This window comes from Cupressus sempervirens, chromosome 9 (genome assembly GCF_028749045.1).
Source record: "Cupressus sempervirens isolate cs-2001-9-10 chromosome 9, ASM2874904v1, whole genome shotgun sequence".
Lineage (NCBI taxonomy): Eukaryota > Viridiplantae > Streptophyta > Pinopsida > Cupressales > Cupressaceae > Cupressus > Cupressus sempervirens.
In genome coordinates, this window is record NC_143126.1 from 404,861,940 (window position 1) to 404,888,293 (window position 26,354).

The window sequence follows — 26,354 nt, forward strand, 5'->3', positions numbered from 1 at the left end:
CTTTGGGGAGACTATCAATTGAGTACCCAAGAATATCGCGACTCTACAAATGAGGATCACCATACTACTTTACACATTCCCCATTCTCTCCATTAGTTCATTGACCCTCTTCTCCGGGCCACCATAACCAAAATTTCCTTCACAACCTTGTCACTGTGAAACTGGTCTTGGATATCATCAAATTTGGTCATACGGGCCTTGTACTTCAGTTGTAAAGATTTAATTTCTTGAAAATACCATTTCTCCGAGCGGAAGTACACAGAGATAGCCTTAGTCATTTGCAGAACACCCAAAGGCGGATCAGACTTGTCCTGAAGGTCTTCAAACAGAAGCTTAACATTTCGCTCATCCGGGTCCACATTTTTCAAAAGAGGGATGTTCCTGGTAATCTGTTCCTCCCTTTTCTCTTCCATAACTGTTTTCTTCCTCTCCTCTTGCAGCACCCTAATTTTTTCCCCTCTCCTTCTCATTCCCTAGAGATATTGAAATTACATGATCAACAAAGCATTCATAGTCCACAAGAATAGGGGGCCCTCTCACTCTCCATCGAACCACTATCAGTGTCTATATTTTTTCCTTTGTTCTTGTTGTGGACATGAGAGGAAATTTTTTTACAGAGTCTGCATAGGAGACTTTTGGGCAGCAAGAGAAGAATTGTTTTCCTGCATAAGAGACTTTTGAGCAGCAGGAGAAGAGAATTTTAAATTCTAAGAAGAGATAGGGGAATATTCATCCTCCTCAGGAGTCTAGACATCATCACTAAACCCCTCCTCAGTCTCCATACCATCCCCACTCTTCCTGTTATCCGTCTTGACCTCAACATTATCATACCCATCCTTACTATCACTCTTGAACTCCATGTTCATATCATCAACCTCCACAGTCTTTTCTTTATTAGCAGAGAACAGCGTAGACGTCTCTTCTTCGCCTTTTCCTCTCTTGCCTTTGCCCTTGCTAGACCCAGGAGTGGAATCCTTCACATCAACCTTACTCTGAATCCCAAGAGGAACCGGCTCAGGAACCTTGTCCCTAATGTGTTCCAAGATCATAAAGATTAAACCCTCATGCAACACAGGGTTCCTAGGTTTCTCCTTATGAAAAAAAATACTTCAACTAAGAGAATTCAATAACTAAAAGAGGAAGGAAACCCTTTTCTTGTGTCTAAGGAAAAAAAATGACACAAGTGAGCCCTACCTGCCATCAAGAATAATGTACATTATAATAGCCACCATAACCCTTCGCCAAATCAATTTAACCGACCCAACATCACTAAAGCCCCTGGAAATTTTAACAATGTTAACAGCCTCCTCAACATTTTTGGGAAACAAAATAACAGCCTTCTCAGAGATTTTTGTGTCATTTTGAAGCCCAACACTTCCACAATAAGCTCAGCAGTGACTCTAACCTTCTTGCCATACACGGTGTCAGTGCCCTCCTTCCAGCCTTCAACAAAATTCTTTGCTGTCTTGACATTAGATTCATAGAGCCTTTCCATAAATGGCATAAGACCACCACCACTTAACTTTTCCCAGACCTCAGCCTCCTTCTATTTCTTACATTACAAGGCTCTCTCCTTTTCAATTCCCCGCCCATATTGTATCTCAGACAGGTCTAGAAAAGAAACTCAGTATACTTGCCCAGAAAACCCCCAATAAAAATGGCAATCCACAGAATAAGAAAGAAGATATTTGAAGCAAGTAGGAAAATGATGCTCTTGAGAATGATGATCCCATTTGCAGTAAATAATAAATTGATATTACTAATCCTTTTGGTTCTCATCATTACCCAAAATGTTCACCAAATCCGCACACTTACAGTGTGTCTTATCATAATTTAATATAGCTCTAAGGTCCATATTTAAATTACTTTCCTCTTGCCAGACAATCATGACATCCAACTAAACAGCAAGATTAGCACACACATCAACAGCCCTATTCACCTCATGGTACACGTGAAATATACACCTTGTCAAAACTATTAATGATTTTTTTGGCTTCCAATGTCATAGAATTAATAGTCCATGAAGGTTTAGGCCATTGGTGATCATTATTCAAATAATAAAAAATATTAAATAAAATTACATAAGTGGAACAATCAATCAAAAAGGAGAATATCACTACCACTAAATAAAAAAGGCAATTACCAATTATAGAGGGCGCGTCATTTCTTAAATCAAACATCATTTCATTGATCTGTAAAAAGATTGCAACATAATTCCTTATGGATCTAATTAATTAATTAAACTTTCATAGTGTCAGTGTAGGGACTGCACTCATCTCTATATGAATGGTTTTAAGTTTTTTTCTATATGAATGTTATAGTGTCATTGCAATAAATTGGTGCAATCCTCATGTGAATGGCTATTGTACCAATGCGAGAGATCAATATGTTGAAAGTTTAGCTTCAGTCAAGTAATACTGAGCATCTGAATATGTTATGCTGTCTTATATATGTGTGTGTGTGATTTAGATCAGGCATATATATATATATATATATATATATATATATATATATATATATATATATATATATATATATATATATATATATATATATATATATATATATGTGTGTGTGTGTGTGTGTGTGTGTGTATACATACATATATATATATATATTACTGCTGTTACCAATTCACATCGGGTTCTATCATTCTTGATATTACGACTGCCACCAATACACATTGGATTACTTTCAGATTTATCTATCATCTCCGATCAGGGATCCGGTCTTATTTGTATTGCCATCAATAAACATTGAGATCATTATCAAACATGTTATCGAGCATGATTAACCTTTGAATGGTTATGATTAACAAACATTGGTTTATGACCACGTAGGGTCATGACCCTACGTGGCCAAAGTCATGCCCCTACGGGGAAATAACTCTTCACACTTGTATATATAGTTACTCTCATCAGTGGACAAGGCAATATGAAAGACATAACATACTTGCAGTCCCAAATTAACAAAGCAACTTGCAGATTACAAACTGAATTCCTGTCAGCATTCGGCATTCCAGTCACAGCATATCAGAAGCATTCTAAAAAGATCCTATAAATCAACACAATACAACCTTGTAAAAATAGCTAGATGAGTAATAAATGGAATCTCATAGTGCCAGTGTAGGAGGTTAGACATTCGTATGAATGGCTATCGTGCTAGTGCGAGAGATTAGTACAACCCTGTATGAATGGATGGATAAGAATTAGATAATGGCTAAGGTATTTTAATGATGTCAACATATGAATATATGTGATTGGCCTTGGATAGAGGATGGTCGTCCAAGAAGAACCTTAGGGGGTAGACTCAAGAGAAGATGCTGAATAACCGAGGATGATTCTAGAGCTGATATTATATCATTCAAAACTTCGGAGATCCTCGTTAGGGTTAGGGATCCCGATCTAGAGACATCTCTAAAGTTGGGGTTAGAATAGAGGGTAGAATAGTATAGTTAGATTTATTATTGTATAAATTCTTACATTTATTTGCAATTATTACTCGTCCCAAGCAACCCTAATAGCAGTGACATTACAGCCTCAATAGCAAGCTCATGCCGCAAAACATTCTATAAGAGGAGTCATACTTTTGTGCACTCATGGCCAAATCACATGTAGATTCTATCAAGTCTTTTGTAAGGTAGTTAGTTAACAAATTGATTCCTCATGTCCAAATATTATGAGTAGTAGGGGTACAAGAAGAGTACTTATATCTATCAATTGAGAACAAGGACCTATCCCCTTAATTGTCAATATAATGATATTGTATTATTCAGCTTATAATGGGCATTCAAGTCTTTTAAGTTGTATAGTTAGTTTAGTTAGCAATTTTCTATTTTTTGTGTTAATAAGATACTTTAGTATCTTTCTATTTTTGCCTTTTGCTAAGCATTGTTTCTTTTAGAAACACGATCTTTGTAATTCCTTATTATGGAGCCTTTGTCTCCTCTGTAATTACTTTATTTTTCAATCAATCAATTATCATTCCATACTACATTGTCATTCATATATGAGTACATCCAAGCTATTATGAATAGCTCTATGATTGTGTAGTGTTCTAGGAAGTGTGTGGTTGGCAAGCATAATTACAAGGGGAAGTGAGAAATCTCTATAACGATATTATAGGGTCCTAAAGCATATCATTGTCTAAGTGTAAGAAGCCATGCATACTCTTAATAATTATAATCATATGTTACATCCCAAATTTTTTTGCCCTAAATTTTAAATTGAACCTAGCCGTTGATTTAAATGAAACAATATATCATGTGAAAGTGAGTTAGTTAATTATAGCCATTGTATCATGTGAAATTGAGTCAGTTAATTATAGCCGTTGTATCAATTTATTTCTTCATGATCATATGAAAGCGAGTTAGTTAATTATAGCCGTTGTATCGATTTATTTATCATATGAAAGTGAGTTAGTTAATTATAGCCATTGTCTTGATTTATTTATCATGTGAAAGTGAGTTAGTTAATTATAGCCGTTGTATCAATTTATTTCTTCCTGATCATGTGAAATTGAGTTAGTTAATTATAGTCGTTGTATATACGATGAACATGTGAAAGAAGAGTTAGTTATTCTGACATTAATGAAATATCTAATGGTCATGAGATGATTTTGAATTAACAATTTATAAATCTTGAATTGATGTCTTGGCGAGAATGTTGTTTTGAATGATTACAGGAAGAAGACTTAAGAGAGAGGGGAAGCATTGCTAAACAGGGTCATCGGAACGGGATGGTCAAATAGTCCAGTCATCAGAATCAACAAGTTTGACCTAAAACTATCTTGGCAAGGTTACTAGGACTTGGCAACATATTGCATGGTGGAACCACATGAGCTATAAAAGGAATATTATATTAAATAATGTAAAATAAACATAAACTCTTACCTTTAAAAGAATTATCCATTATTATTATTATTTTACTTTCTCAAATACGAACATATGTAAATAAAAATAAAATGACACCAATACATTATAAATAATAATCCAATGATGTCATTTTATCAATGCGTACACATGGACATAGATAAGAAAATATAATAATAATAAAATAATAATAACTTTTAAACTTCCTATTTTCCTTCTTTCTCCCCTTTTCTTTCTTTTGAATCGTTTTTTAATGACTTTTGAATGGATTCTTGTAATGGACGGAAGCCATAGAGTCAGGATCTTTTCTATTTCCTAGACTCTCATGTTCATATCACGCACTCTCTCTAACCTTTCATTTTGCCATCAAACTTATTTCTGCCGATATCTCTCAATCAACAAAAGCTGAGTAATTGAATAGTTACTGCTGATTCATTCCTTCTTATACTTTGCCGCAAGTCACAGAGATTGGAGACAAGCATCCAAGCACAAGCCTTCCAGACTTTAATAAGAGGAATCACATAAGACAATACCGTAACCTGAGTTCTTGTAATCTCTTTTCATGCTAGTCCGATGCATACAAATCAGAATGTTTATATATATTTTTATTTGCATCGCCGGATTTACCTGTTATTATTTCTTTTAAGTATAACATCAATAGTCTGATAATATGATACCGAGTCCTTAGCACGATGTATGCAGATTCTTACATATTCAAAGGATAATAAATAGAATCATTCTGCAACATATAATACTGATGTAAACTTTGCCATGAAAATTTATTCATCTCAGTCTAGATTCAAATAGATCCTTTATATCTCATAATGGTAGAAATAATATTCTGAAAATCAATACACCAAAGAATTCACCAGGTGATGATGCCTATACATAGTGAAGGTGGTGTAAAGTAACACAATGATAATAAATTAATAGCACCTAGGAATCACCGGCTTGGTAGCCTGAAAAAGGTGAGGTGTAGAGAATCTGCAAAACAAGAATGGCATCAGAATTATTAAATAATACATTAGCTCGTGCATGTTCCACTCATGATGAATGTTGTCAAGTCAAGTTGGTGGAGATCAGGCTTGTAGACCCAATTTTGAAATCCTTGGCCAAGGTAGAATTAGGTAGATAAGCTGAACAAGTGATCTTTGTTGATTGTCCAGACGCTTCAATTACTTTGGAGAATAACTGCTGGGACTTCAACCAACCCAATTACTCTAATGGCTGGACTTATGAACATCCCAAGCCTGATCTCGAGGTAGGGAGGGTCGTTCTATTAAATTAGAATAATGTGGGGATAAGTAATGGTCCGCAATTGGGAGGTTAAGCCTATGTCAATGTTTCTCCTCTCACCAATGCCGAGGCTTGGATAACAAGTTAAAGAAATTTCTTCAATTATACTGTATGTTCTTAAAACCTCTAAATGAATAGATAGTTACTTCGTTTCAAAATAAAAGTCATTTATTTTATGAATAGTTGATACTATATTTCCAGTTGAATATCTAGAAGAAACATCTCATCTCATTTTAGATAGTTATTTCAATTTAAGAATAGTTGTTACTTTATTTCCTGTTGAATATTTGAAAGTAGTTAATTATTAGCAATGCATAAATATCTCATTTTGTTTTTCTAGAAATTTCAGCTGAACATGTAATTTATATTGAAAAGGGATTTCTTTAATTATTTTTTGTGAATTAAAATCAGTTAATTGTTAAAGTAGTTGATTCGTATTTGGTTGGAAAAACTCGTATGTTACATATGGTATCAGAGTGCTGGGTTCAACACTGAACCTAGGGCACACTACTTTCTTAAAAACTTAATGGAGATCTGAAATGACTACAGGATGTTAGTAAGTAAAACACCCCGCAAGAAAACTCGGCATCCTATCTTTCCCTATCTTATTAGAAACATGACTAAGTATGACTACTGTTGTTCTAAACCTCGAGATAATGAAACCTTGAATCAGGCAATTCAGCGGATGAACCAAAAAGGCGGCATATAGAAACAAGCTGATACAAAGCTGGAATGCTCAATGGAGCAGCCCCCTTTTATAGTTTCATAGGTCCTGGATGATACAAGATATGTACCAGGCTGAACCAAAATGTAATGCTGCAAAGCAAGATTAAAATGCTATGTGAATGTACACTTCCTCAATAGAGGAAATTTTGTAAATAAGATTGCTTAGTTGAGCAAAGAAATAAAACTAAGTTATTGAAAAATGTGTTGTAAGACTTTATCTCTATTTTGAATTTTTTCTTTCTGCGTAATAACACATTTGTAAATTAACAGGTGGGAAACCTAAAATATAAAAATGAATAACAGCAAGAATGTAGAAAACCAAGATATAGTACACGAGAATCCTCCATCTTCCAATGAACTACTACTCCAAATTTTGCAAGAAACACAATTAAAACTAGAAACCATGGAAAGAAGGATGAGTGAAATGGCAGCTCGGACGGGTCGGACCATGAGGAAGTGCAAACCACACCCACTTTTAGAGCAGAGACAGAAGTCTCTGTATGTAACAAAACCCCCTCTCCCAAACGATCAAAAATGCAAAAGAAGAAAGAAATAGTGGCTGATTTATCAACAGACATAAAGAAAAGAAAACCACCTAAGTTTTCCGGTTCTGAGTTCGGAGAAGAAGCAGAAGCATGGTTGACCAAAATGGAGCAATATTTTGAGATTAGGAATTTCTCAGAGACCTCAAAGGCAGTATGGGGAATATATCATTTCACCGAAGAAGCTGCAACTTGGTGAGGAAACACTAAGGTCGAGCAAAACATTAGAACTACTAATATCACCTGGGAGAAATTCGTAAGCATATTTCGGAGACGTTGGCTGCCTCAGAGCTTTTATGATCAAAAACTCTTGGATTTTTAGAACTTAAAACAAGGAGACTTGTCAGTGCATAAGTACTGGGAAAAGTTCACACAGTTGCTTAAATACGTGCCACCTTATCAGCAAGACACCAATCTAAAAGTGAGAAAGTTTATCATGGGATTGAATAACAGGATTAGAGGAGTTGTTGATGTTCTTGCACCTCAGACCATGGAAGAGGCTCTAGAAAAGGTTGTCCGACAAGAGCATAAGATTAGAAAGGATGACTCCATCCGGGACAACAAAAAGAAGACTACCGGAATTTAGAAGGCGCTAATTTTGGACTGCCGAAAAAACAATTTAAGGATTATAAGAATAATAAACTTGAAATTAAAAGCGGTGGAACAAGAGACGTCAAAAGTAATTTTTATATGAACAAAAATGACAGAAATAATGAGGAGGGACCACTAGGAGGATGTTTTAACTGCGGAGGAAATCATTATATGAGACAATGCCCTAATAAACCCAACATCAGCCAGTCACAGCATCCACCTTTGTCGCAGCAGCAACAAGCCTTTCAGCAGAGGATTCATGCAGCCCTGGATAATAGGCAAGCAGAGCAGCAGATAGGCCCCATTGAAACCTTGGGTAAGATTTACGAAAAACCTGTGTCCATATTAATTGATATAGGAGCAACTGAATGTTTTATATCACCTAGGATGTTGAGTAAATTCTCGAAAAGATCTGGTTTTATGGCAAAACCATGGAGAGTCAAGTATGCAAACCAGTCAAGGGCCAAGGTGGAGCAATGCTTGTTTGAAGCTCGAGTTGATTTTCCGAATTTTTCTACAGAATTGAACTTATATGTAGCACCGCTAGGGTCATATGACATTATCATTGGAATCAATTGGCTCAATGAACATAAGGCCAAGGTAGATTGTCTTGCCAAAACTGTAAACTGTGCGGACGATCAAGGCAGACCCACAAGCATTTCAGGGATTAAACATGAGATCAGACCAAAACAGATTTCTGCAATGCAACTTAAGACGTATGGAAGAAAATGTTGTGAAATTTTTGCAATTAAGATTGAAGATACAAGAGAGCCTAAAACAACCACATACGGGGACGACTACATTTATGAAGATGGAGAAATCAAGCAAAAATTAAAAGAATTTTTCGAAGAAAAATACCCTTATTTGAAAAATTATCAAGATGTGTTTCCTGAGGAACTTCCTGGATTACCCCCTTCCCGGGCATTTGATTTTACCATAGACTTGATACCAGGAGTGGAACCCATATCCAGGGCCCCATATAGGATGACCACCACGGAGTTAATGGAGTTACAAATTCAACTGCAGGATATGTTGGATAAGAAAATGATTCGACCTAGTGTCTCACCATGGGGAGCCCCAATGTTATTTGTAAGAAAGATGGAACCATGAGACTGTATAGATTACAGGATGCTTAACAAAGTCACCATCAAAAATCGATACCCATTGCCAAGGATAGACGATCTTTTTGATCAAATGAAGGGGGTGACTGTATTTTCAAAAATTGATTTAAGGTCAGGATACCATCAACCGCGAATTAAAGATGAAGATATACATAAAACTGCCTTCAGAACTAGATATGGAAATTATGAGTTTACAGTGTTGCCATTCGGATTCACTAATGCCCCAATAGCTTTCATGAATTTAATGAACAATATATTTCAAGATTGTCTAGACAAGTTTGTATTGGTCTTTATAGATGACACCTTAATATACTCCAAAAATGAAGAACATCAGAGGCACTTAGAGATAGTTCTGCAAAGACTAAGAGAACACAAGTTATATGGGAAATTATCTAAGTGTGTTTTTTACCAAAAGGAAATTCAGTACCTAGGGCATATTATTTCAGCACAGGGTATAGCAATAGACCCATCTAAGATAAAAGCAATTAAAGGGTGGCCCATACCTAGAAACGTATCTAAAGTCAAGAGCTTCATGGGCTGGATTCTACAGAAAATTTGTCAAAGATTTCTCGAGGATAGCCTATCCAATCACTTCACTCAAGAGGAAGGGAAAGAAATTTGTTTGGACGAAAAAGTGTCAATCAGCTTTCGAGTTTCTGAAAGAAAAATTGGCTACTGCACCTATTTTAAGGGTACCTGATCCACAGAAACAGTTTGTAATTATCACTGATGCATCAGGTGAAAGTTTAGGGGGTGTGTTAATGTAGGAGGAACAAGTCATTGCTTATGAGCCTAGGAAACTGAAAAATTACGAACAAAATTACGCACCCTATGATCTTGAATTAGTAGCAATAGTGCATGCCTTGTAAATGTGGAGACATTATTTAATTGGAAAACCTTTTGAGCTTAGATCTAATTATCAAAGTTTAAAATATATTTTCACCCAACAAAATCTTAATGCTAGACAAAGGAGATGGCTAGAATTTTAGCAAATTATGAATTTGACATAAGCTAGATTAAAGGAAAGGAAAACAAGGTGGTTGATGCCCTAAGCTGGAGAAGACACATTTCGGCAATGACTATGGTAAATTTCAGGTTGCGAGACCAAATTTTACAACATTTGGAACATGATGAATTTTATACAGAAATCAGCATGGCCCTTATTAGAGACCCAGAAGATCCTAAGTATTCAGAGTTTTGCCTAAAAGAGCATGGATTACTAAGATATCACCATAGAATCTATGTGCCTAATAACCTTGAACTCTGAAGATTGATTTTAAGTGAATATCACTCAGCTCCATACTCAGGACATCCAGGAGTAACGAAGATGTTATCTAATATAAAACCTTTATATTTCTGGAAAGGGATGAAGAGGGAGATAATCGAGTTTGTAGCAGGTTGTTTAGAATGTTAGAGAGTGAAGGTGGAACATTGGTACCTAGCAGGTCTGTTGCATCCAAATGAGGTACCCAAGTGGAAGTGGCAGGTAATATCCATGGACTTTGTACAAGGGCTACCTATGACCCAGAACCGACACAACACTATCTTGGTCGTGGTTGACAGATTGACTAAGGTTGCTCATTTCATACCAGGGAATTTATATAATGGAGCACCTGAAATTTCTCATGAGTTCATCAAAGAGATTTTCAGGTTACATGGGATTCCAAATAAAATTATTTCAAATAGGGATACTAGGATAACTTCTAGATTTTGGCAAACATTATTTACAGCTTTGGACACCAAATTGAATATTAGTTCAGCCTATCATCCTGAGACAGATGGCCAAACCGAGCGAGTAAATCAAGTATTAGAGGATCTCCTAAGGGTATATTGTATGGATCGACAATATCAATGGGAAACATACTTACCTCTAGTAGAATTTGCATATAATAACTCTTATCAGTCTTCAATTAGAATGGCTCCTTTTAAGGCTTTGTATGGTCGTAAGCGTAAAACTCCAATAAGTTGGAATCGATTAGAGAACAGGGTCATTGTCGGGCCTGAAATGCTTCAGGAGATGGAAGAGTAGGTACTTCAGATTCATCAGAGATTGAAGGAAGCAAATGACAGTTAGAAGAGTTATGCTGATGCTAAAAGAACACCCAGAGAATTCTGAGTTGGGGATAAGGTGTTAGTAAGAGTTAAACCTCAGAAGAGTACTATCAAGTTTGGCAAGAATGCTAAGTTAGCCCCCAAATTTGTAGGACCTTTTGAGGTTTTGGAGGTTGTCAACCCAGTGGCTTACAAGATTGCTTTACCACCAACCCTTGCCAGAATGCATGACGTCTTCCATGTGTCTTACCTTAAAAATTAGATTAACCACCATGAGCATATGATTGACTGGAAATTACTACAGGTGCGAGAGCCAAGAGTGGTAGAGGTAAAACCACTCAGAATACTCGAAGTGCGTAAGCTACGCTTACGAAATCGAGAAGTACCGTAGTGCAAGGTCCAGTGGGACGAGTATACGGAAGATTATGCTACATAGGAAGATTATCATGATATTTTTAAAAGATATCCCTATCTTTTCTCTGAAGTTGAAAATTCAACACTTTTCTTTTTATTTAACTAATTAAGTACGATTTAAAATTTGCTATTATTTTCATCGAGGACAATGAAAAATCAAAGAAGGTGGGTATGTTACATCCCAAATTTTTTTGCCCTAAATTTTAAATTGAACCTAGCCGTTGATTTAAACAAAACAATATATCATGTGAAAGTGAGTTAGTTAATTATAGCCGTTGTATCATGTGAAATTGAGTTAGTTAATTATAGTCGTTGTATCAATTTATTTCTTCATGATCATGTGAAAGCGAGTTAGTTAATTATAGTCATTGTATCGATTTATTTATCATATGAAAGTGAGTTAGTTAATTATAGCCATTGTATCAATTTATTTATCATATGAAAGTGAATTAGTTAATTATAGCCGTTGTATCGATTTATTTCTTCCTGATCATGTGAAATTGAGTTAGTTAATTATACCCATTGTATATACGATGAACATGTGAAAGAAGAGTTAGTTATTCTGACATTAATGAAATCTCTAATGGTCATGAGATGATTTTGAATTAACAATTTATAAATCTTGAATTGATGTCTTGGCGAGAATGTTGTTTTGAATGATTGCAGGAAGAAGACTAAAGAGAGAGGAGAAGCATTGCTAAACAGGGTCATTGGAATGGGATGGTCGAATAGTTCAGTCATCAGAATCGACAGGTTTGACCTAAAACTATCTTGGCAAGGTTACTAGGACTTAGCAACATATTGCATGGTGGAACCGCATGAGCTATAAAAGGAACATTATATTAAATAATGTAAAATAAACATAAACTCTTACCTTTAAAAGAATTATCCAATATTATTATTATTTAATTATTATTTTACTTTCTCAAATACGAACATATGTAAATAATAATAAAATGACACCAATATATTATAAATAATAACCCAATGATGTCATCTTATCAATACGTACACATGGACGTAGATAAGAAAATATAATAATAATAAAATAATAATAACTTTTGAACTTCCTATTTTCTTTCTTTCTCCCCTTTTCTTTCTTTTGAATCTTTTTTGAATGACTTTTGAATGGATTCTTGTAACGGACGGAAGCCGTAGAGTCAGGATCTTTTCTATTTCCTAGACTCTCATGTTCATATCACGCACTCTCTCTAACCTTTCATTTTGCCATCAAACTTATTTCTGCCGATATCTCTCAATCAACAAAAGCTGAGTAATTGAATAGTCACTGCTGATTCATTCCTTCTTATACTTTGCCGCAAGTCACAGAGATTGGAGACAAGCATCCAAGCACAAGCCCTCCAGAGTTTAATAAGAGGAGTCACATAAGACAATACCGTAACCTGAGTTCTTGTAATCTCTTTTCATGTTAGTTCGATGCATACAGATCAAAATGTTTATATATATTTTTATTTGCATCGCCGGATTTCCCTATTATTATTTCTTTTAAGTATAACATCAATAGTCTGATGTTATGATACCGAGTCCTTAGCATGATGTATGCAGATTCTTACGTATTCAAAGGATAATAAATAGAATCATTCTGCAACATATAATACTGATGTAAACTTTGCCATGAAAATTTATTCATCTCAGTCTAGATTCAAATAGATCCTTTTATATCTCATAATGGTAGAAATAATATTCTGAAAATCAGTACACCAAAGAATTCACCAGGGGATGATGCCAGTACATGGTGAAGGTGTAAAGTAACACAGTGATAATAAATTGATAGCACCTAGGAATCACCGGCTTGGTAGCCTGAAAAAGGTGAGGAGGTGTAGAGAATCTGCGAAACAAGAATGGCATTACAATTATTAAATAACATATTAAATAATACATTAGCTCATGGATGTTCCACTCATGATGAATGTTGTCAAGTTGAGTTGGTGGAGATCGGGTTTGTAGACCCAATTTTGAAATCTTTGGCCAAGGTAGAATTAGGCAGATATGCCGAACAAGTGATCTTTGTTGATTGTCCAGACACTTCAGTTATTTTGGAGAATAACTGTTGGGACTTCAACCCACCCGATTACTCTGATGGCTGGACTTATGAACATCCCAAGCCCGATCCCGAGGTAGGGAGGGTCGTTCTATTAAATTAGAATAATGTGGGGATAAGTAATGGTCCGCGGTGGGGAAGTTAAGCCTATGTCAATGCTTCTCCTCTTACCAATGCTGAGGCTTGGACAACAAGTTAAAAAAATTTCTTCAATTATATTGTATGTTCTTAAAACCTCTAAATGAATAGATAGTTACTTCGTTTCAAGATAAAAATCATTTATTTTATGAATAGCTGATACTTTATTTAGAAGAAAAATCTCATTTTAGATAATTATTTCAATTTAAGAATAGTTGTTATTTTATTTCCTGTTGAATATTTGAAAGTAGTTAATTATTAGCAATGCATAAATATCTCATTTTGTTTTTCTGAAAATTTCAGGTGAACATGTAATTTATATTGAAAAGGGATTTCTTCAGTTATTTTCTGTGAATTAAAATCAGTTAATTGTTAAAGTGGTTGATTCGTATTTGGTTGGAAAAACTCGTATGTTACAATATTCATATTGAACCCATACAGAAACTTGATTTGACATCTACCATTCATAAATTAAACCCATCCTCATATCATCTAATCAGTTGTTTACAAAAAGAAAATGTATAAATGAATGCTTACTCAAAATTTAGTGTATTGGGGAGCAGCATTTTTTATGCTGTGATAATAGGGAAAGGTAGATGGCCCCTGTTAATGGATGCACTTCAAGAATAATACATAAAGGATATCAAGATGAATAATATATAATGTTAAGTGACATTTTCCCCAGGAGAAGGTAAAGTTATGAAATATCCCTTTGGAATTGAAGGGGAAATAAAAATAAAGAATATTATGTTACTTTGATCATAAGAGAGATAAATGAAGAATATTTATAAAAAATATTTGATAGGGAGATAAATTATTATTTATTACAAGGATAAACCTGTGAAAGGTGTGATGGTTTGGAAACCACGCCTTAAAATGCTATATAAATAATTCACGTGGAAATTACTCAAATGAAAAAAGAAGTGGCAGGATGGGGCTATGGGCATTGAGAGGAGGGCGCATATAGTGTGCGTCCAACTCGAGGTACAACAAACAGCCAAGACAATCCTGGCTCAAGTATGGTGCATACTTGTGGTGAGCATCGTTTTGAAGAACCAGCACATACGGAGAGCTATAGTGTTAAGCATTGTTCTATCGGACCAGTCCTTGCATAAACACAATAATGAGGGCTAAGATCACTGGAATCATCTTAGAGTGAGAATGATCATTCGAAGTGCTCAAGATTCAGTTAAGAATTGAAAAAATGATGATAACAGATATGAAGAATATAATGTCTGAATTTGGTGATGTCAAAATTGAATGTTTTGGTTGTGTTATTAAATTACCATGTTAAATATTTACTTTAGAATTATTATAAATTATCAGATGCATCGTAAATTTGTATGCATTTCTATTAAGTCTAATTTGTCAACATTATTGTATATTGCTAATTATGTTAACACCGTCATTAACTATAATGTTGATTCCACTGTGAATAATTAACTCTAGGAGAAAGTGACATTACATATAAGAAAATAAGGGTTTTTAAACCAGGTGATACAACTAGGGCAATATGAATGATAATAAAGTAAAGAAAACATGCAAGAAAAGTAACACAAAGTAACAAACCGTGCAGTCAAATTGGACCTGCACAAATGGAAGTAGGACAAAGGGTATTACATAATGCCCTTAGCCTATTGAATATAATGGGTTATGGAGCAGCCATTTTGTGGAGCACATAACATTGGACTTGGTAACTTGGTAGCTCTTAGGCATCATAATTATAGTTGGGGACTGCTTAAATAAGATGATGGGATCGTAATGCCTAACTATGCTATATATAGATGTACTGATTTAGTGTTTTGTATCATATTACGAAACACATTCTTATTGCAAGACTTGTGGAGGTTACCCCATCAATGTGGCTCAACTTAGCATGTACTGTTATACTTTTTGTTTGCTCCTATTGGGGGATCTGTTCTAAACTGCTCTTAATTGCACATTCATTTAATTATTCTGCTCTTGCTATCTTATAAATCTGCGATTTGGTGCTGTTCTTCTAGCCTAACAATAAAGTAACTTTTCTTTTCAAGGAATATCAGAGTTTCAACTGGGGTAATTCCATTAATGTTCTGCTAGGAATTTGCTCCAAACTTCTGTTCAATATATGTTTGCAGATCTCTTAGTGGTATTCCTTTTTGCTCCCTTTTGAAACTGTTTCCTTGCAAAACAAACCTACCCAACCTGTTGGGGCCTTGGTCCATTTCCTAATTGTCGATCTAGCATGGTCTTCTTGAAGTTGTCGCAGAGTTACGGTCTTTCTTAAACTTGCAACCTAGCTCAAATCTGAAAGGCAAGTCCCAATTGCCCTGTAAGTTGAAGAAATCTCATTTTGAAGAGCCAATCGCAGATGTAATTACTTTGTCGCATACAGTAGCAGAGAGCCCTAACTCCGAGAGTTTTGATTTCTGGATTTGTTAGTTTATTTTGATAGCTTGTGGGAAACAGGATTACATACATTGGGTTGGTCTTATGAGCTATCACCTTCATTAACAGCTGAAAAAATTCTCCATTAATGGGATGTTCAATTTCTCTTCTGTGTTACCGTACCTCATTGCCAATATAGAAGTTTTTGGGAGGGTTGAACCCCATAGCCTATACATTCTATCCAAGCGCCCATCTATAAATTGTTTCCCCAACTCACTACAAGTAAAGGTAACCAAGACTTTGCCCTAGTGAATGATGTCTTTCTTGTGAAGTTGGTCGCAGAGTTAGAAGGGAAACCCCATATGAAGTTATCTCAGGAAGCTGCCAATTTCATCCTAGAGTTCAGCATTGTTTTCACCCAATTCAGACAGTTCATATACCTAAAAATAGGGATTTTTGAGAAGGAACCCCTGCAACTTCCTAGATACACCTTTGACCTCCTTGTGTTTCTAGAAGTCTTCCGTCAAATGGCTGCAATAAATGTTAAGTACTCAAGCACGGGGAAGAAAGGTTTTACCTTTCCTGTTTCTATGTCCTATTCATGCAAAACCCCAATTGCTGCTAAAAGTGTTGAGAAGATCAAGAAAGGTTATCACTTCCCCAACTTTCCCCAAAAGAAACAAATTCAACAGTAAAGGTTTTGCTAGACAGAACATGTATGGAGCCCAAACTTACATCCACAAGCCAACATGGGAAGATTTCTGGTCAGATTGTATTGATGAGATGGATGTGTTCAAGAGGAGTTTTACCAGGCTTACTCTTCAACTAAATCGATCCTTTGGGGTCAACTGAATATCATTGTCGAGGCACAGGAGGATAACATTAGCGTTGATCCTTAGTTTAATGAGCTAAATGATAAAGGTATTCCTAAGGTAGATTGGAGCAAGCTAGAAGCTTTTGAGTGGCTAGAAGGGAAATCAAGAAACAAAGGTGCACTAACACATTTGTTAGTCCTTCGCATCAAGAAGAGACTTTTGTCACTCCTAAAGTAGTTGATGAGGGCAAACCCGTTAGCCCAACTAAGAGAAATACACAAAGGGGTGGGGATGGAGAGCAACCTGGTAGGACTAGGGTTAAAATTAAATGTCTATGCAAGCTGGAAGAAGAGCATACTCCTGCAAAGAAAAAGGAGGTTAAAGAGGATCCTAATGCAGTGAACCAGCAGATCGTGCAGGATACTACTATAACGCTTATTATGGAAATCCCCTCCTCTCCTATTCCTACTAACCGTGTGACCATCCCATCTTCATCAGCTGGCTTGACTAGAGTAGGTGAGATAGGCGATGTTAGGTCTGGTCTCATTCCCTATCTGGTTACCTCTGGAGGAAGAAAAAAAAGGTCACGCCAAGTGTTGATAAGGTAGATATTGTTGCGTTCAAATTTCAAAAAACAAAGAAGTCTAAAAGGGCTAAAAGGATGTCTAGGGTTGTTGTTGATGCTAGCACCGGACACCATGTCTTAGAGATAGCCAACCCTATCAGGGATACAAATATGGATGCCATCACTGAGGCTGAATACAATGTCTCCCGTTTTAATATAGGGCCCACTAATGTGGAGACTAAGGCTTACCAAACTAATTTTCATGCCAAGGCCTTGACTAAAAAAGCTCAAGAGTTAAAGAAGCAAAGTCGTGAGCTACAAGAGTGTTTGGCAAATATTCAGCCTTATAAAAAAAAATGTACTGACTTGTTTTCAAACATATTTTCCCTTCTAAGTTTCTAACCACTCATTCATTCCCCTATGATGTCCCTATTAGACAAAAAACTAGTATGTTGACCAAACCCCAGCAAACATTCCTATGTGTGCTAGCAAGCATGTATCCAAACCAAAAGGTCTAGCCAAAAGCCACATGTCCACAAGGGAAGTTGGCTTGCTTTGGCACTATGGTGGTATAAAAACCGCACTCTTGATGTTAGTGGGCACCATTCACTATCAATCTAGGCTCTTGGCATTGTGGTTGCCTTCTTAACAATTATCATAAATGGTTACTGCATCACTGCAAAGCTCAAAACTTCATCATAGCAATCAGTTACAGGATGGTGAAGGAGTTAAGCATCAACTATTTGTCACGACTATGTAGCAAGAATAGCTTAGCATGAGATCTCCTTTGCAGTGTAGTAGGGAGACCAGGTGGTTAGTACTGCAAACCCACAAGAGAGAAGTCAACCCATGGTTTGATTGCAAGGTGGTACTAAGGTATCAAACAGGAGGTATCCCCGCAACCCACGATGGTGATGATGAGACTAGGGTTATAGGTCATAGTGAAGCAGTAAAGGGAGTAATGTTTGAAAAAGTTTACCACTAACCACTTCTAGTTAGAAACTTGACTCAGGGTGATGTTGTGTTGTGGCAATTAAATTGGGTTCCAAAGTAAGAATTGACCTGGTGACCCGCTCAAGTTGAAGTGTTAAACCATAGTTGCCTTGCAGTGGAGCAAGATTACTTTGGACCTTGAAGTTCGGTTATCGTGATCCTACTTACATGACAAATTCTAATTGTGAATTAGCAATAAGGCAAAGGAAGTGTTTAATGAGTTAAGTTGGGTTATCGGACCCTGCTAACATGAAAATTTCAAATTGTGAATTAGCAGTAACGCCAAGTTTTTAATGAGTCAACTAGTGATACTTGTTACTAAATTTGGGTCGTTCACTTTATAGCGGTGTAAAATGGGCTCTAGGGTACGTCGGGATGCCTGCACACCAGAATGAGTTTCTGGGACATGGGGACAAGAGCCTCAATTTTGGGACGGCAAGGGGATGCCCAGGGGGGTATGGGACAAGAGAGAGGTGTTATATAATGTGCATGTAGAGCTTGAAATGCTAGTAATGAAATGATGTTTCAGTATAACATACCAAATTGAAACACTTGAACATAGAAAAATTGCAACACGAACAAGAACCATTGAACATTCAACATAGTACATCCCCAATAGTAACATTCAAAAATTAAAATTCAAATAGAAATTCAAGAACCCATATGAATCTGCTAGTAAAAAGGGAAAATGTTCTGCCCCTAAGAAAGAGAAAAGACCCTTACAATAGTCTATCTTGGACATTCTCCCTAATTTAGAAGATAAAGGGTATAAATTCTTGTTTAGCAATAAATAAGGTTTGAAATGTAGGGATGTCATCATACTGGAATCAGGATGGCATTTGTTCTACTATTTTTATCAAAGAAGAGAAGAAAAGATCTCAGTTTGGAACCTGTAGGGCCTGGACTTAGCCAAACTAATTGTGCCTAATGTGTTTGTGGAAGTAGACTTAGTTCGGCTGCTAGCCCAAGGTTACCATCAAGCTACAAGGACAATTAGGTAACCAGATAGCTCACCTTTGGTGGCACTGGATAAGTCTGACATCATGTAATGCTTCATGTTGAATAGACATGCCCTAGCTAAGGTTGATCTTGAAAAGCTGAAAGCTAACTATGGGAGATTGAGAAGTAACAATAGGAGTAATCAAGTTCCCATGTACAGAAAGAAGGGAGCTGACAGTAAAAGAATACCTCTGTTGACTAATGAGTCATTTGAGGTTATAAGTTTTGAAGGATATTTTTCCAAAACATATCATGCTTTGTACCAAGTATTAGGAAAAGATTCAAAATACATGATGCCAGTTAGTTTGATGTATATGTCCATGAGAATTCAACACCCTGAGATTAGTATTGAATTTGATTTTGCTAGAAGGTTGATGCATGATCTGCATGAAGGGTTGGTTGATGTGAGTTTGGATTACACACATGGTGAGTTCAAGTATCACTCAGTTCTCTGCCATCTAATTCCATATCAAAACAGAGATAAATGTATGTGTCCATGATGCCAGTTAGTTTGATGTATATGTCCATGAGAATTCAACACCCTGAGGTTAATATTGAATTTGATTTTGCTAGAAGGTTGATGCATGATCTGCATGAAGGGTTGGTTGATGTGAGTTTGGATTACACACATGGTGAGTTCAAGTATCTCTCAGTTCTCTATCATCTAATTCCATATCAAAACAGAGATAAATGGAACTCCAAGTTGAAACTCAAGGAAGAGGATGGTCAAGGAAGATTGCCTATACAGCATTGGCGCTATATATGGGATAGTAGGTAATTTTCCATGAATGCTCTGTAGTGAAAAGTATGTCAGAGTTTGCATCTCAGTCTTCTAGGTTACCACCAAGAATCATTGAATTATTGAGACCCAAAGACAAGAGGCCAGAGCAGGGTCATTAGAAAGCCCCTTAAGCTCATCAATTGATAGGTAGGAGATATTTTCCACAGCAAGTGATAGCAATATCACAATTTGACTTGTTGTGGAAAATATCTCCTACCTATCAATTGATGAGCTTAAGGGGCTTTCTAATGAATGGTTCATAAGGCACAACAGTTGGTGAAGGTTTTGCAAATGAGGTTGCAGGCAGAGTGGGTTTAACCATGGAGGGAACTCCATAGCTAAGCGTGCTCGAGCTCGAGTAGTACTAGGATGGGTGACCTCACGGGAAGTCCCAGTGCTTCACCTCTGTGAGCATCACCTAGATCCAATGAGTGCTAAGTGTTCCATATATCCTCATGAGAGATGGATTCATGTGTGAATCACTACTCATGATATATGGGTCAATGAGTTTGACTCAAAAACTACAGAGTTAAATCCTTGTAGCAATATCACAATTTGACTTGCTGTGGAAAATATCTCCTACTTATCAATTGATGAGCTTAAGGGGCTTTCTATTGAATGCTTCATAAAGCACAACAGTTGGTGACGGTTTTGCAAATGGGGTTGCAAGCAGAGTGGCTTTAACCATGGAGGGAATTCCGTAGTTAAGCGCGCTCGAGCTGGAGTAGTACTGGGATGGGTGACCTCCCCGGAAGTTCTAGTGCTTCACCTTTATGAGCATCGCCTAGATCCAATGAGTGCTAAGTGTTCCATTTATTCTCAGGAGAGATGGATTCATGAGTGAATCACTAACCATGATATATGGGTCAAGTTTGACTCAAAAACTACAGAGTTAAATCCTGATAGCAAAATCACAAGTCTGAAGTCTGCAAGTTTGGGGCCAACTTTACCATATTTACACGACGATTCTTGTGTACTCTATTTCCTCTTTCCTTTTTGTGCATAGTTTTGTATTCTCCCTTAACTAATTGAGACCCGTAGATCCCCATTCCCCTTTCTTTCAATAATCAATACTGTTGTCATAGTTTCTTTCCTCAACTATGCACCTCTTTATCCCTTAAGATTCCCTTATTTGCATTTAATTTGTCTAGTCCATTGCCTTTCTTGAGTTTCATCACATCTCATACGCTGATGTGACTGTCTTCTAAACAGCACAGACTTTTCCCCTTTGTCTACCAAACTTCATCTCAGGCATTTGGATTCCTTACATCAGATGTCACCATTTTGCATGCAGGAAAAAGACTAGAAGCTAGAGATGGACAACTTGTTAAAGTTGCGGAGCGCCAAAGGATAAAGACACCTGTGCATAGGAGGAGTTTATGCTCATGGCTATGCAGCAGCACCACCTAGAGTCTCCATTTTGCCCCAACGATGTCCTCTTTTTCAGAAGAGGCAGTTCTGGGTTCCCCCAATCCAATTCCAGTTCCAGACTTGCCAAAATCAAAGTGCATATGTTCCATTTTCAGCTTTCTTTCTTGCAATCTTTTAAATTATAGTATTAAATGTCCAGCCCTTGTATTTGAATGCAAATGCATAGATCAGATTAGGCAGTATATCTCTCTTATTTGCTGTTATTTCTGGCTTGGTATCTGTTATGTAGAGTGAAAAGGTATTTTCTTGTATACTAGACTAGGAATACTTGATTTTCATTCTTTCAAGAGCAACAGCACAGTTATTGAGGAGCTTTAATTGAGGAGGAAAAATAATTAAATGTTTATATAGATTTGTTATTTCTATGATGATATAAATTGATCAATCATCCGACCAAAAAAGACACTGTGATGTGCAGTGCACTACTCTTATGGTTTAAAAATAATAGAAAAATTTAAAAGCACCTACAGATTTGTGGAATTCAGCATTGCATGTTTTTAAAGGTTTTTACAAATATATGTTTTTTTTTAATATGGTGAGTTTTTGCCATTTCCTAAATCCAAGTCAAAATTTAGGTACCGAGTATTTGCCAAGTACAATATTCTGATTTGCAAATTAGCATTTCCAATGTTTTGTTTTGTCCCGCATGCACATATTGTACAGCCTAACCAGCTTTTTCGAATACTGAATTTTCTCATTTGAAAAATAGCATTTGCTTCCAGTATTAGAAGAATGGCAATTGTAATCATTGGCCTCCTTTATGTACTTTATTTCAAGAAGAAAATTCCTTCTTTCCCCTTCTCTTCTTTTCTTTTCTTTTAATTCATTGGTTTTTTTGCCCATTGCTTCTTCCTTGTCTGCATATGCATTTCTAAAATTGAATTGGTTAAAGCTTGGGCTGAGGCGAGAACCTTTATTTTTGCTTCTCCACATGGTGCAAGCAAGATTTCTGTCACCATCAATTAGATGCTCAACGGTTTTAATCATTTTGCTATCTTCTGACATTTCCAGCCCGTTTTTTCCTCTTCCCATGACCACCATTTCTTCAGTAGTTTTAATTAGCCCATCTTTCAAATATAATTTTGTGGCGAATCTCTGTGCACGTTACCTTCCCTATTTCTGCAAAACAAAGACGAATTTTCTACTCGACCCACCTTCTGCTCAGATTTGAGCTCCAAACAAAAAAGTTCGTTGTTTCCTTCTCCTGACGACTCCTGACACCTTGCCAGTCACATCGAGGCAATAATCGTCAACGAGAAATATAGAACGAAACTCCTATCAATAGTATAGCTTCTGGTACAGTTCTGTACAGATGTTTCTCCGTATCGACATTTTGTACCACAAATTGCTGTCCATCATCAGTATAAGTGATTGATTAAAATGCAGATCATGGCTTCTGATATGGATAACCCTAGTTAAAATGAATGACAAAGCGAGACGAGGGATTGGGCAGCGACAGAAAAGGCTGGAATCAGTAGCAATAGGAGAGCTGCCCAGCTGTGATGGTTAGATCCCATCACAGTCTCTTATTAAAACCATTGTTTATTAAAAGCATGTACAGTGTAAATCTCTCTGTTGAGCAAAACAAAGCTTGTTAGTCGTTATTTTGGAATTCACTTATCTATCAGGCCCTGTTGTGTTCGGAGACTCTAAATGTTGAGAGCTCCTCAAACCTGGTAGGAATAATAAATGATTGTATCTTTTCGTTCCTTAACCAGAGAAAAAAAACGATATTTCCCATTTCTCTGAAAATCATTTCACGCAAAGCAATACTTCTCTGGTCCGTTGCAATTTCAATTTATTAATTTGGGAAAATCCCTCTTTCTTGAAACCATATGCATTAACTGTAACATAGCTTATTTATAATAAATAAAACATGAACATCATAGAAACGTACCAAGGAATGGTAAATGCTCCAATATCAGATGAACTATAATTTCCAGAGCCCACCACTCTTCTCCTCTCTTCTTTTAATGTCTCTCAATCTGCCTTCTGCTACCATGTTTCTGGAATGCACGCCTATACTTCATTTAATTGACAGGGGGAGATCAAGATAAAAAGTAGGAGGAATAAAGGTGGTGACTTGCGTGAGATTGCTTTGTAAAAAGATGCGCATCTCCTAGCAGAACTCGCATGAAGCAAGGCAGCTCCTCCATGAAAATTACAACGATTGCATTACAATATTATACTGCTGGCACTTATTAGTCCCGAGACTGAAGTTTTCAGTATGCATTTATCTATTAATTCAAGTTTTGAGAATTGTGCAAAAGCAATCTAACATAAGTCTTTTCTCTAATTTTTATTATAGTGAATTTAAGATTTTATGTTTGCTTTATTCTATTGGCCAATGTTATTTTTGGTGGTAGTCTTTTCTATTTTTGCTCAAAATTTAGAAAAATTTAGAAAAGGTGACATCAGGCTTGTAAGGTTTGAACACCTAGCAACTACATGACGTGCCTTAATTATTATGCATCATTTTGCATTCATTTTGATGATCTCTATTATTGTTTTGTATCTTTTATTTTTTATTTAATTCAATAGAACTATAGTAGGAGAAGAGAAAAGCAGGATTAATAGGAATTTGTAAAAGAATTTTGCAGAAACTATCAGCCCATGTAAGTCAAGAGTCGAGAGTTTTTCCCTCTCCGCTGTTTGAGATAATGGGTAGCTTTTCTAAGGCTTCATGTGCTCCTATTATAAATAATTGACTTGTAATGGAGTTTTTAGAAGTAATAGCAGTGAATCTACAACTCGGAATGGGTTCTAATGTTGGGTTGCAGTCTACACCATCAGATTCAATAACTTGTAATGGTAATGGTTTGAATATTGTGGCAGCTAATAGGACTAGTCGTTAGAATTATTTTGTCCTAATTGTGCTCGTGTGGATTGATCTGTAAATTAAATTACTGTTGGTGTAAATATTTTAGATTTGGATGTATTGTTCATATGTAATTTTTGTGATATTTCTAGGATCCAGTAAATTGGACTCAACTTGAATACACCAATTGATAATCCAATATGGATACATAGGATGAATTATCACGGTATGTAGGGTTTAGATCTTAACAAGCCTATGCATAAAAAAAAATTGTTTGAAGATTTCTACAATTAATGAATAAAATTGGATCCAATTTGAACATATATGTTCATAATCCAATATGGAATCACAAGTTTAATTATTAAAGGGATATGATTTTTAGATTGTAATGTACAAAATGTGTAAAATTTATTCTGCATAAAGAACTCCGCAAGATGATAATCCAGAATGATGGTTGAAATGTAGTTGTATCAAGATTTGGATTAGACATTTTGAATTTGGAGTAACAGTCTTAATTCAAGATGACTTATGGTGAGATTTCTCTGACCAATAACTTAAATCCAATATGAACTCATAGGTTGTTAAGCCATTCTGAATATAGAGGTTGAATTATTAGAGGGATGAAGCATTTGAAAAATAATAAAATCATCCTTTAAATTACTATTGTTGTCAAAGTTATGCAGTTTGTATAAGATAATTGAATGTTTTTAATTTTAGATTAGTGTTATTCAATCTAAAGTTATTGAATGTATTCAATTTTTAGACTAATGACATCTAATTGAATAGTTTAAATTATTGAATGTTTATTCTAGTTCAACATTTGGATTCCATATTTAGTTATATTAAATCAATATAGGTATTCTAATTGGATAAATTTTATTTTATATTACTATTTAATTTTAGAATCAATGACATCCAATATAGATTTATAGATGCTTACACATTACAAAATGGAAAAATAGGTAGAAAATCATTGTAAAATATGTCTGGTAAGGACTCTTGTTAATGGACATGAAAGCTTTTGTTGAACATCTTTTGGCAAAGGCTCACATTACAAGTAATTGGTCTTCTAGCATGCAAAGTGAATATTTCATAAAACTAATATTATAATATTCTACAGAGAGTGGACTATGTACAGTCTGGATATCTTTTCTGTTATAAATTAAGAACATACATTTAAAAAAAAAATTTAAAAAGAGTTTGTGGCCATTGGTCTCTTTTACAGTATTCAATTTGAAACTTTGTCTTTTAGCTTTATGATTATAAATTAATATAATGAATTCCCTACCAAACCAATGGAACAAATAGCATACATAAAACATTTGAGTTTGTGACCATTGCTCCGTCTTACAATATTGAAATTGAAAATTTTAAACATTGTCTTCTAAATTTATATATTATATGATAGAGATTTCTATAGTTCCAATTACCAAAGTTTATGCACAATATGGAATATAACATAAAATATGTTATGAGTTCCATACTTTACCTCTAATTCAAATTTTACAATTTCTTGCATTGTATTGTGTTTGTTTTCTTACAAATAGTATAATTTATTCAAGCTACATATCACACTCTTCATAATTATTCTCTTACAAATAATATAATTTATTCAAGCTACATATCCCACTCTTCATAATTATCCTCTTACATATCCCACTCTTCAAAATAACCACTATTTTCCCCTATTAGTTTCACCCCTTCACAAGGCAAGGACTCGAGCTCAGCCAAAGCCCTTGTTTATTTATTGTTACTATTGTTATTGTTAAAAAC

General features: G+C 35.7%; 2 protein-coding genes across 4 annotated transcripts in view; one reads left to right on the forward strand and one right to left on the reverse strand.

Moving 5' to 3' along the window:
* Window positions 1-24,034, reverse strand: part of LOC149538972 (uncharacterized) — a 191,816-nt gene extending 167,782 nt beyond the window's left edge. The window contains exon 1 of one of the 3 annotated variants that reach the window (XM_089800361.1): window positions 23,661-24,034. The gene's annotated coding sequence lies outside the window, so the exon portion shown is untranslated. The remainder of the gene's footprint in view (window positions 1-23,660) is intronic. The other 2 variants (XM_089800360.1, XM_089800362.1) reach the window with 2 other exon arrangements.
* Window positions 8,125-9,135, forward strand: LOC149538973 (uncharacterized). The gene has a single exon (XM_089802508.1). The coding sequence runs from the start codon at window positions 8,125-8,127 to the stop codon at window positions 9,133-9,135; it is 1,011 nt and encodes a 336-aa protein (XP_089658634.1).
* Window positions 24,035-26,354: the final 2,320 nt, after the last annotated feature.

Excerpts from the sequence above, each read along its gene's own strand:
- LOC149538973 (XM_089802508.1), top strand. The coding sequence starts at position 8,125 with ATGAACAAAAATGACAGAAATAATGAGGAGGGACCACTAGGAGGATGT.